General features: G+C 36.9%; 1 protein-coding gene across 3 annotated transcripts in view; it reads right to left on the minus strand.

Annotated features, from left to right (window-relative positions):
* The window catches only part of DNAJC13 (DnaJ heat shock protein family (Hsp40) member C13), a 151555-nt gene that overhangs the window by 112147 nt on the left and 25702 nt on the right, over window positions 1-13706 (minus strand). For all 3 annotated transcript variants that reach the window (XM_025291713.3, XR_003111073.3, XR_003111080.3), the window contains exons 2-3: window positions 8974-9054; window positions 55-130 (exon numbers count right to left, since the gene is read on the minus strand). In XM_025291713.3, coding sequence (XP_025147498.1) covers window positions 55-130; window positions 8974-9041 — 144 coding nt within the window. In that variant the 5' untranslated portion in view covers window positions 9042-9054. The remainder of the gene's footprint in view (window positions 1-54; window positions 131-8973; window positions 9055-13706) is intronic.

A 13706-nucleotide genomic window follows, 5' to 3' on the forward strand; every position in this document is an offset into this window, starting at 1 on the left:
GGCTTTTAAAATTCAAGTGGAGTTCAAACACCTAATAGCTTCTAAAATTATTACCTGATTTGTTACTTCTAAGGTATTGGGATTATATGTAGTTATCGCATGGGTTCCAACTGAAAAGACACGCTTATACCTACAAAGGAAATCAAGTACTTAAATTCAGTCTTAAAGGAAACATTTTATAAGAAAACACATATAACACAAAAGAAACATCTCAATAAATAAATAGAAATGTATTAGTTGATTTAATGTGACTAAATATAGCTTTGTTTTATATTCTCACATTTTTAATGTTCTGAAATGCCACTGATACAAAAATCTACCCATCACTCAATCTACTGTGAAACAAGATCCTTAAGTAGAAAAGTAAAACCTATGGAAGCAATCTTTGTTGTTAGTATACATGAAGTTAAGCAAAAAAACTGCCAGATGATGCCAAAATATTCTAAATGGGGGGGGGGGGAGACACTATACACTAGTAATTCTTTCAAAATATACTTTCAACAAGATCATGATACAAATAAAGGAAAAGCTACAGCCTACAACTGGTGTATCACAGTCCTTTTTCTGGAATCTTAATGATTTCTATTTAACCAACTACCTATATTACAATAAGTGTTGCAATTTTATAGAAGTAGGAAGCCTACATCACAGACAAGCAATTTTCACTTGTTAAATCACTTCCTTCACTTAAAGCAACATATTTGAAGGAGAATAACCATTTGGGTATCAGTAATTTTTTAGAAGAGAGAGAAATTCATAATGATAAAAAGTGGAAACTGAATTACAAAAACTTATTTAAAACTGACAAATTAGCTCTTTGAAAATAAAATGATAAACTAGGGCTGTGCTGTGAGCTCAGTCACTCAGTCATGTCTAACTCTTTGCAACCCCATGGACTGTAGCCCGCCAGGCTCCTCTTTTCATGGGATTCCCAAGGCAAGAATACTGGAGTGGGTTGCCATCTCCTTCTCCAGAAAATAAGCCTAAGAAAATACAAAAACAAAATTAAGAATACGATAATTTATAACCATAGACACAGAAGAAAAAAATGACGTGTCTATGTTGATAAATATGAAAATTAAGAATAAATCAACATCTATTACAAGAATTTAAGAAAGCTGCAAACAATGACATCCTACAAAAGTACCAGGATCAAATAAGGAGATGAAACCCTAACTGCTGCTGCTGCTAAGTCACTTCCATCGTGTCTGACTCTGTGCAACCCCACAGACGGTGGCTCATCAGGCTCCCCTGTCCCTGGGATTCTCCAGGCAAGAACACTGGAGTGGGTTGCCATTTCCTTCTCCCATGCATGAAAGGGAAAAGTGAAAGTAAAGTCGCTCAGTCGTGTCCCACTCTTTGCAACCCCATGATCTGCAGCCTACCAGGCTCCTCCGTCCATGGGATTTTCCAGGCAAGAGTACTGGAGTGGGGTGCCACTGCCTGCTCCATGAAACCCTAAAGGAACAGGTAAATTCTATGCTTCTTCGATTGTTCCAGGAAACAAACTAAAGCTTCTCAGTTCTTCCAGGGATAATAAAATCAGGCAAAACAAACGAATCTATTTTTAAATAAATACTATCAATAAGAATCAAATGACAGATTAAAATAGTAATACAGTTTTCATTTCAATCCCAAATAAAGGCAATGCCAAAGAATGCTCAAACTACCACACAATTGCACTCATCTCACATGCTAGTAAAGTAATGCTCAAAATTCTCCAAGCCAGGCTTCAGCAATACGTGAACCGTGAACTTCCTGATGTTCAAGCTGGTTTTAGAAAAGGCAGAGGAACCAGAGATCAAATTGCCAACATCCACTGGATCATTGAAAAGGCAAGAGAGTTCCAGAAAAACATCTATTTCTGTTTTATTGACTATGCCAAAGCCTTTGACTGTGTGAATCACGATAAACTGTGGAAAATTCTGAAAGAGATGGGAATACCAGATCACCTGATCTGCCTCCTGAGAAATTTGTATGCAGGTCAGGAAGCAACAGTTAGAATTGGACATGGAACAACAGACTGGTTCCAAATAGGAAAAGGAGCACGTCAAGGCTGTATATTGTCACCCTGTTTATTTAACTTATATGCAGAGTACATCATGAGAAACGCTGGGCTGGAGGAAGTACAAGCTGGAATCAAGATTGCCGGGAAAAATATCAATAACCTCAGATGTGCAGATGACACCACCCTTATGGCAGAAAGTGAAGAAGAGCTAAAGAGCCTCTTGATGAAAGTGAAAGTGGAAAGTGAAAAAGTTGGCTTTAAAGCTCAACATTCAGAAAACGAAGATTATGGCATCTGGTCCCATCACTTCATGGCAAATAGATGGGGAAACAGTGGAAACAGTGACAGACTTTTCTATTTTGGGAGGCTCCAAAATCACTGCAGATGGTGATGGCAGCCATGAAATTAAAGATGCTTGCTCCGTGGAGGAAAAGCTATGACCAATCTAGACAGCATATTAAAAAGCAGAGACATTACTTTGCCAACAAAGTTATATCTAGTCAAAGCTATGGTTTTTCCATAGTCATGTATGGATGTGAGAGTTGGACCATAAAGAAAACTGATGCTTTTGAACTGCGGTTTTGGAGAAGACTCTTGAGGGTCCCTTGGACTGCAAGGAGATCCAGCCAGTCAATCCTCAAGGAAATCAGTCCTGAATATTCATTGGAAGAACTGATGCTGAAGCTGAAACGTCAATACTTTGGCCACCTGATGCAAAGAACTGACTCATTGGAAAAAACCTTGTTTCTGGTGAAGACTGAAGGCAGGAGAAGGGGATGACCTAGGTTGATATGGCTGGATGGCATCACCGACTTGATGGACAGGACTTTGAGTAAGCTCTGGGAGTTGATGATGGACAGGGAAGCCTGGTGTGCTGTAGTGCATGGGGTTGCAAAGAGTGGGACACGACTGAGTGACTGAACTGATCTGAACTGGGTTCACAGTAATATTAAACAGGAGGTACAAAGACTTGCCCCATGCTCCCAGTCCTCACCCTCCACATCCTTCCCCTTTACCAAGAACCCCCACCAGAGAGATTTATTACATCTGTATCTGATCAGTGTACATTGATACATCAGTATCCAACAAAGTCCCAGCTGACATTAGAGTTCACTCTTGGGTGTCTCAAATTCTATGCTTTGGACAAGGGATCCAAATGTATCTACCATTACAGTATCATGGAGTAGTTTCACATTCCTAAAAATCTTCTGAACTCTATTTATCCTTTCTTCCCGGCTACAAACCTTGGATGCCACTGATCTTTTTACTTTCTATAAAGTATCCCTTTTCTACACTGCTATATAGTTGGAATTATACAGCACATAGCCTTCACAGATTAGCTTCTTTCACTTAGTATTTAAGTTTTAAGTTAAATTTAAGTTTCTTCCATGTCTTTTCATGACTTGATGGTTCATTTCTTTTTAGCACTGATTAATATTCATTGCATGTATTAGTTTATTTACTCATTCACCTACTGAAAGACCTTTTGGTTGCTTTCAAGTTTGGTAATTATGAATAAAGATGCTATAAACATCTGTGTGCAGGCTTCTGTGCAATGTAAGAATGTAAGTTCTCAGCTTCCCTGGGTAAATTTAGTGTAACTGCTGGATCATATGGTAAGAGACCTGGAGGAGGGCATGGCAACCCACTCCAGTATTCTTGCTTAGAGAATCCCCCTGACAAAGCCTGATAAACTATGGTACACAGGATTGCAAAAAGCTGGATAGGACTCAAGCAATTTAGCACCCACATGCATGGTAAGAGAACGTTGAGTGTTGTAAGAAACCACCGAACTATCTTCCCAAGAAGCTGTACCATTTCACATTTCCACCAGCAATAAAGGAGAGTTCCTGTTGCTTCACATCCTCACCAGCATTTGGAGTTATCAAGCGTTCTGGATTTTGGCCATTTATCTCTACATTCGCATTTTCCCAAATTACTTGTAAACTGCATATTTTCTTGTTTTCTCTTTTATGGCCATGCCGCATGGCATGTGGGATTGTAGTTCCCAGGCCAGTGGAAGCACAGAACTCTAACCACCAGACCACCAAGAAATTCCCGGCATATTTTCTTTGGTGAGGTCTCTGGTAAGATTTTTGGCTCCCTTTTTAATCTAGTTGTTTGTTTTTTCACTTGTTAAGTTTTAAGGGTTCTTTGCACAGTAGAACAGTTATCTTTTGCAGTTATTTTCTCCCAAATTGTCTTCACATTCTCTTGATAGTGTCTTTTAGGAAGCATAAGTTTTCAACTTTAATGTAGTCCACTCATCAATTCATTTTTTCATGACTATTACCTTTGGTGTTGTATCTAAAACATCATCACCAAACCTAAGGTAATCTGGATGTTCTCCCATGTTTTCTAGGAGTTTTATAATTTTGCATTTCACATTTTGGTCTGTGATCTGAAATTTGAGTTAATCTGAGTTAATCTTGTGAAGGATGTAGAATCCAGGCCTAGATTCATTTTTTTGCAAGTGGATATCCAGGTGTCAAGTATTATTTGCTGAAAAGATTCTGTACTTTTCAGCTGGCAGGAGGGCGGGGGGAGGAGAGGGTGGAAGGTATGGAGAGAGTAGCAAAGAAACATTAAAAAAAAAAAAAAAAAAAAGACTGTGCTTTTAATAGAACATTGTGCATACAATATAAAATTCCTATAAGGAGATGTGGTCCTATTTGCACTTCTGAAAGATATTCAAATATCAAGATTGCCTGATAAGCACTAAGAGATGTACAAAGAAAACACAAAGACAATTCAGGACGGACTCATATCTCTGGTTTAGAGGCTGGCAGGGGCAAGGGCTAAAATCAACAAAGCAGGGGAAAAAAACCTCAGGATTCCTAGACTTATTTGAGTTGGTGAGGTGTGTTAGTAACAGGCAGCTAAAGAGAAGAGTCTCTCTTCCTTGTCCAACTCTATTCCTACTTACAAGAAAGGAATCAGAAATTCACCAGCTTCCCTTACCCTTAACTCTTATCTCAAATTTCCTGTATCAAGTCATTCCAGGGGGCTATAAATATAGTGGGTACCTGCCAATGACTTATCACAGACATATCCCAATGTAGTGAAGCTAAAATCCTGTTCAGATACTAAAATCCTACTTTTAAATTCAGAGCATTTGCTGCAATTAATGTATGCAAATACTAAAGTGATCCACAGGCAGATTTTCCATGTAATTTCCATTCAGGAAAAAATTAAGTACCTAATTTTCAACATTACTCTGAAGTTTTTCATAGAGAATCTTCACTTCTGTTTAACTGAAATGTATGAATCTTCCTTTTATCAGAAATGACTTGCCAGGTCAAAAAGGAAACTTTGCTCTTTAATGAAAGAAAGCGTTTTTTTACTAATGAAGTCTCCTACTTCTCGCTGTTTTCAGAACAAAGATAAAATCTAATTGTGTACAAGTGGGAAAATGACAAGCATAGCAGATAAGCTACTTTGCCAGCCGAAGGGTCTACAATGATGGTGAACAGACCCGAATCATTAAAAAATGAGTAGTGTCTGCAAAGTGAACGTGAAAACTATTATAAAGGCAACATGAAATAAGTGACATGAATATCCCCAAGGGAAATACCTGGAGAGGTTATCTTTAATTTAGGTAAACTAAGAGAAAGAAAAATATTTGACCATCTTTACTGTCACTACCAATAACATTTTTCTGAAATGTTGGGGTTGAGATAGAATCTCTTAAAACTGAGGCCCTAAAGCCCCCATATCACACACAAGATTTGTTGTATGCAGATATATGTTCTAAAGAGAAGGTTCATATAACAACTCTAAAACAAAAGAAAAAATTTCAATGTGGGGACATTTATTATTTCATAAGACCGATGAGAAATACTTTAAACTTAGATTAGAATTGGCTACATAAAACTGTTGTTGTTAGTCACTCAGTTGTGTCCAATTCTTTGCAACCCCATGAACTATAGCCCACCAGGATCCTCTGTCCATGGAATTTTCCAGGCAAGAATATTGGAGTAGGTTGCCATTCTGCTTTCCAGGGGATCTTTCCGACCCACGGACTTAACCTGGGTCATCTGCATTGCAGGCAGATTCTTTACCAGCTGAGCCACCAGGGAAGGGCTACATAAAATAGGTGATATAGTATAAGATTCAGTGCCACATAATAATATATATAACATAATGAAATAACTATCACTATCTGGGAAATGTAGGACTTTTGAAAGGAAAAGGAAAAGTGTAGTTGCTCAGTCATGTCCAACTCTTTGCAACCCCATGGACTGTAGCCCACTAGGCTCCACTGTCTGTGGAATTTTCCCAGCAAGAATACTGGAGTAAGTTGCCATTTCTTTCTCCAAGGGATCTTGCTGACCCAGGGATCAAACTCACATCTCCTGCCTCTCCTGCATTGGCAGGACGATTGGATTGCTTACCACTGAGCTACTTGGGAAGCCCTAGATATCCACATACAAAAGAATAAAGATGGATCCCTACTCCCCACTATACACAAAAGTTACCCAAAATCAAAACTATAAAACTCTTAGAAGAAAACAAAGGAATAAATCTTTGAGACCTTGAATTAGGTAATGGCTAACAACACAAAAAGCTCAAGTGGCAATAGAAAGAAATAGATAAACTCGATTTCATCAAAATTAAAAACTTCATATTTCAAAGCACACCATCAAGAAAATGAAAAGACAAGCCACCGAATAGGAGAAAATATCTGCAAATCATATCTCTATAAGAGACTTGTGTTCACAATACATATGGAACTCATGCAACTCAACAAATAACCCAGTTAAAAAAATGGGTAAATGATTTGAATAGACATTTCATGATATATATACACAAATGGCAAATACGCATGAAAAGATACTCAACAGCTTAGTCATCAGGGAAATGCAAATCAAAACCACAATGAGATACCACTTCATACCCACTAGGATGCCTAAAATAAAAAGACAGACAATAACAAGTGTCGGTTAAGATGTAGAGAAATTGGAATCCTCATACACTGATGGTAGGATTATAAAATGCTGCAGCCACTTGGAAAACAATTTGCCTGTTCCTCAAAAAGTTAAACACAGAGTTATCATATACTTCCATATAACTCCATATACCATCAATTCCACTCCTAGGTACATACTCAAGAGAACTGGAAATATAGATTCACCAGTAAACTTGTATGTGAACATTTATAGTAGCGCTATTCTATTCATAACAGTAAAAAAGTAGGAACAATATAAACATCCATCAACACAAAATGTGGCATACCCATACAATACATTTAACAATAAAAAGAAATGAAGTAATGACATATACTACAACATGGATAAACCTTGACAACATGTTAAGTGAAAGAAGACAGTCATGAAAGATTACATATTGGATGAATCCATTTATATGAGATGTCCTAACTAAGCAAATACAGAAACAGAAAATAGATTAGAGGCTGACAGATGCAGGGAATAAGAGAAGGGAGGGAAGGAACTGCTAATATTTTTAAAGGAGTACTCTTGAGAGGTGAGGAAAGTGTTCTAAAAAGAGTTGTGATGGTTCACAACTCTACGAAATATACTAAAAACCACTGAATTGTACACTTTTAAAAGTTTTATGTTATATAAATTTTATCAATAAAGCTGTTGTAAAAAGAAAACAAATTTCAAGGTGTGAATTAGAGGGAAGGAATTGTGCTTACAGCACAGAGATAGTTCTGCTCCTAATAATTACAAAGAAGGAAAGGAAAAAAAAAAGGACTGTCTTAAGGCATAGTCACCACTAAGAACATTAAAAAAAAATTTTCCAGATGATCACAATTACAACAAGCTAGCAAAGCAAAAAGTATTATATTTATTTTGTTCTTTAGAATTCAACAGAATGCTATAATTGCATTTAAAAAACAAAAGTTATATTACGATGATTAGAGCAATCTAAAATTTGAGGAAAAAATAAAGATCATTTAAATATACAACATTTTTTAAGGTTTACTGAAAGAATTAAAGAGTTATACTACTCTGGATATGCCAATATTCTAACTTTGCTTAATGAAATTAACTGAAGAAAAAAATTTCAAGACAAGTATTCTACAAGGATAACAATTAAGTAGCTCATACAGAGCTTCTAAAAGGAAACAAAATTAAACACTCAAATCTTTCAAAATTAGTCAGTTCATTAATGCAAATCAGAAACACTACAGAATTCAGATGTTGCACCATTCTAAGAAGTAACAACACTATTACCTAAAAAATGGAAAGAATAAGAACTATGCCACTCTCTCTCCTCATCTTCTGGCTGGGGGGTGGGGATTAAGAACTAAAGTTACTGGTTTTGTGCACATGTCACGTTTTTATCTTAGTCTGAGGCCTGATTTGGCATAATGTGGTCACCTATTTGTCAAAGTGTGGCATACTCATTTTACTTATTACTACTCAAAATGACAACAGACTAAACTTCTTTGTAATGATCAGAAAGTACCATTCATTGAATACTGAATGTATTTAAGGTATAATTTTAAAACCTTCACACACTCCGTATCAATTCATTTAATCCTTATATCAATCAGATGGCTAGGAATTACTATCCATTTTACAGCAGGAAACAGGAACCATTTACACCTCAGTCTGGCCGGGCAAGCTACTGAGAAATGTCATCAACCCCTCCCAAAGAAAAGATCAAAACCAATTTTTAAGTTTCATTACAGGTTAAAGGAAAAAATACAAAATGCACTAATTGGCATATTTTCTTTGACTGTCAAATGGATGTGAAAATGTATTGATAACATGTAGGCTCATCTCTAGGTGATAAAGTTGTGAAGTAATACTCCGCTACTACAAAAACTCATCCTTAAGTGACAGCATTCAAGACTATGGATAATCGGTTTATTTTCCTTTTAATTCTTATCCAAATTCCTTCCGAAAACAGAGAAAACCAGACATATCAAAAGAAAAAGTAGTTTTCAAAATACTCTATAGAAGAACAGAAAAGTAAAACCAACAAATACTTACTTCCCCCTCCATGAATGTTTTGTTGTGTAGAAACATGCTAAATCCTTATTTTCCTTAATAATGTTCATTTTGTGCTGAATCCTGAAAGATAAAAAGATGGGTAAATTTTGTAATAGTACTAACCTTAAGAATTTTTCCTGAATCTCCCACACCATATTTTCATAGACTGCCATATGGTACTGATTTTAAGACAGCCACTTTTTCTACAAGACCATAAGGATGGTCTGTTCACCTCTCTATCAGAGAGCCTTTAACACACTATATTGTCACAGCTCTTTTCCACTATGCTCAGTTTGAGGACAACTGCCCTTGTATCAACATCCCAAGAATAGAGGATCTAGTAAAAAGTGTTAAAGTAAATGAATCTTTAAATCTCACACTGCCAAACAATATTTTAACACATGACTGTCAAGTGTCAAACCAATTCTAAAAGGTTTTTGTCTAGCTGCTAAGTGCCGGCCATCTTGCTGTCGCTGTCACTTTAAAGGGAACTTACTATAAATAAGGTTTAACTTGAACAATATTCTCATTATAAAAGTAATTTAGTAAAAGTTAAAATGTTAAGTCACTCAGTCATGTCCAGCTCTTTCAGACCCCATGGACTTGCAGCCCACCAGGCTCCTCTGCCCACGGAATTCTCCAGGCAAGAATACTGGAGTGGGTTGCCATTCCCTTCTCCAGGGGATCTTCCCAACCCAGGGACTGAACCTAGATCTCCTGCATTGCAGGCAGATTCTTGACTGTCTGAGCCACAAGGAAGCCCAAAAGTAATTTAAGTACATAGTAAAAACATTTTTAATGTTGATAAAGTAACTCATCTTTCATCCTAGCATCCAAAGATACTAACTTTCCTTCTTCCAGCTAGGAAAAGAAATGTCTTTTTAAACAAAATTGAAGCTGTCATTTATACCACTTAGCTTGTTTTCACAGAATATTAACCTTTTTCCAAGGAATTAAATATTCTTTGAGAAAAAGATTTTTAAGTCACAAGAACAATGTTACTCAAAGTGTAGCTGTAAACATCAAGTGCAGAAATTAAGTGTTCAGAAGTGCTTGTTACAGTTTGGTTAGTGAACTCTCTGATTAAACAGGATATAGAACAGTTGAGGATTGCTGACTTGTATGATAAATCACACATGGTATGAGCTTCCTAACAGCCACAGGAAGAGGGACAATGCTATGTGCAATATTTCAAGATTAGTTTGTTGACTGTAACCCTGAAGTGTATAAAATCCAGAATCCATTTAGCTCACGAAAAAGTTTCAGTTTATCTAACTTTACACAACTAATTGTACAAACTGGCTACTAATGAAAGACTAATGATAAATTCTGAAAATACTACATCATTTGCTTCATACTGAATATGATCATTTTACTTCTTTTGCTACTTGGATACTACTTCCTATCCTTAATAATTAGAAATACACTCTAAAAAATATTGTAGAATACATAAAGTGTCAATAATGCAAACTGAATGGTTATAATTATGGCTTACTTAGCTTTCTAAACATCTTTATACATCTAAACTTTTTTAATCAACAAGTATTCTTTTCATAAATAGAATAATACTATTTTTCATTCAAAAACATTTTTATCACAGCTTTTTGAGACAATTCACACACCTTAAAATTCACCTCTTTAGAAGTATACAATTCAGAGTTTTGGTATGTTCACAGAGTTCTACAACGAATACACTATTTTTATCATTCCAACAAGAAACCCTGCTGGCAGCCACTCCCCAGCCCCCCCCACACCCACTACCTGGCAACCATCTACTTTCTGTCACTATGGACCTGTCTATTACGGAATCCCATATAAACAGAATCATAAAACGTGCTGTCTTTGTGACAGACTTCTTTCACTTAGCATAACAAGCGAAACATTTTCAGTTTATCCATATTGTGGCATGCATCCGTTTCCTATTGTATAGAAACATCACATTTTGTATAACCATTCATCAGCTGATGGACATGTGTGTTGTTTCCATGCATGCATGTTAAGTCGCTGCTAACAGGTACTCCCAAATAAGGTTTTGTCAAACCTTCTGGAAAAACATCAATTCATGCTCTAAGGAATAATAAGAGAACCACAAGGAATAGCAAATTTAGAGAAACCTTTATTGTCACCAGAGAGAAATTTCTCTTAACAGTCAATGACATCTTCCTACTAGTATGTATAGACAGCTAAATATAGGCCTGTCAGCTGGTGTGCTGTTCTGTTTTTTTCTAGATTGTGTATCTGAAATGACACAGGCAGCCAACCAAGAATTATTAAACCAGCAAACATTATTCCTGCCTTCTGAGTCATCTGTAGTAAATGATATTGCTGGAAAGAAACTTAGAGAAGATCTCTGAAAATGTGCCAAACAAGTGAAAAATTATAGGTCTACAGATGGTATATTCCCCTCATATACAGTAACTGAAGATTGGGGGAAAAAAAAAAAAAAACGGAGGACAGAAAAGGTAAATGGCTGACACTGAAGAGTGGAGTTTGGATTCTGAGTTCACAGTTTAAGATGGGAATGACTGACTGAACTCTGGCCTATCTAGGAGAAACTGACAAGAAAGAAAATGCATTTGAGTGAAGACTGGCTGATATCATCAAGGGACTGTAAAAGGAAAGTGAGAGAAAAATAGAAAATTTTAAAATTACAATCACAAAGAACTTAGGACATGATCTAATATATCTGTAGGGAGTCTGGGGGGAAATAATCTAGTAACAACAAAAACAACAAAGCATATTGAAGAATCAAAAAAATAAACCTAAAGAATGATCTCATCACTGATTTGGGGGAACAAGTAACTCAAACGAATCTTTTAGGAGGGGAATTAAGAAGGCTTATCTACAACTTTTTGGAGACTTATGAATTCAGGGGTGATAAAAGCACTAGATGCCCGAAAGTTTCTAGGTTAGGATAGATAAAGGGATAAAGGAAGAGCAGATACAACACATTAATATAAAATTAATATAAAACTGAAGACACACAAATGGTACACAGGTATATGAAAAGATGTTCTATGTCATTATCAGGGAGATGCAACTCAAACTCAAAACTACAAGATACTGCCTCACACCTGTTAGGATGGCTATTATAAAAAAAAAATAAAAGACAAGTTCTGGCAAGCATGTAAAGAAACTTGAAACTTTGGACATTGTTGATGAGAATGTAAAATGGTGTGTTATGGAAAACAGTATGAAGTTGCTCACAAAATTAAAAAATAGAATTATTAGGGAATTCCATGGTTGCCTAGTGGTTAGGAAGTGAAGTGAAGTGAAGTCGCTCAGTCGTGTCCGACCCTTAGCGACCCCATGGACTGCAGCCTACCAGGCTCCTCTGTCCATGGGATTTTCCAGGCAAGAGTACTGAAGTGGGGTGCCATTGCCTTCTCCATAGGGTATATAATGTTTTCACAAAAACTGGTCCAGGTCCTTGGCTAAGAGGACACTCTGCCTTGGGCCCACCGGTGCAATAAACTGCACTCCACCATCTGCATTGTCCTTCTGAGTGAGTTTGTTTCCTGGAAGGCGAGCTACAACAATAAGAGATGACACAACCATATTCACTGCAGTATTATTTATAAAACTGAAGATGTCTAAACACCTTAAAGCCCACCAACAGATGAAGAAAGGGGATTAAGAAAATGTGGTATACACAATATTATTCAGTCTTAAAAAAGAAGGATATCCTAGTCTTCGATAATATCAGTGGAACTTAAAAACATTATGCTAAGTGAAATAAGCCAGTCACAGAAGGACTAATGCCACTTACATGAATTATCTACAATAGTTCAACTCAGAGAAGAAGGTAGAATGGTAGTCGCCAGTGACTGGGTTGGAGGGAAAATGGGGAGTTGCTAATTAATGGGTACAAGGTTTCAGTTATGCAAGATGAGTAAGTTCTAGAGTCTGTTGTATAGCACTGTGCCTAAATAGTGAACAATAATGTATACTTAAAATCTGTTAAGAGGGGAGATCTTATGTTAAGTGTTTTTACCTCCCCCAAATTAAATTTTAAAAATTCAAAAAGTAAACCACTACCTTGGCCTGTCAGAAAAAATACTGTATTCCTGATACAGATTACAATGCTAACAAAAAAATATAATGTAGAGTTAAAGGCTTCTCTGGACATCAGGAGATGTGTCCGAGGCCAAAATCAGCACACCCGACAATTTATGTCTCATGTTTTAGGAAGCAACAAGTGATACTGCTATTCTGCATCCAATCCTGAACAACAGTCCAAAAAAGGTGAAGGCTAGGAAAATGGAAGTATGCTTTACAGGAGAAAACCACTCCTCAATCTGAAAAGCTCACCTTCGATCATGTTATACTTAGATAAGGATACATTGGAGAGATGAGGAAGGGAAGAAATACTTACCTAAGTAGCCAAGTCAACCCCAGAAATGACAGGTTAATTCAAAGCTCTTATTAGTGCCTACACACCTGAATTAAGATAATGCTTTTCTATTTTAATCCCTGAAATTGGAGAGGGGAGGTGCCCCTGATCAAAAAATGTATGACATGCCTTGAAATTATGCAACAAGTAGGTTTTATTAGGGCTTCCCAGATGGCCTAGTGATAAAGAACCCACTTGCCAATGCAGGAGACTTTAGAGGCGTGGGTTCAATCCCTGGGTCGGGAAGATCCCCTGGAGGAGGGCATGGCAACCCACCCCAGTAGTCTTGCCTGGAGAACCCCATGGACAGAGGAGCCTGGCAGACCACAGTCCACGGGGT

Source organism: Bubalus bubalis, chromosome 1, assembly GCF_019923935.1.
Source record: "Bubalus bubalis isolate 160015118507 breed Murrah chromosome 1, NDDB_SH_1, whole genome shotgun sequence".
NCBI lineage: Eukaryota > Metazoa > Chordata > Mammalia > Artiodactyla > Bovidae > Bubalus > Bubalus bubalis.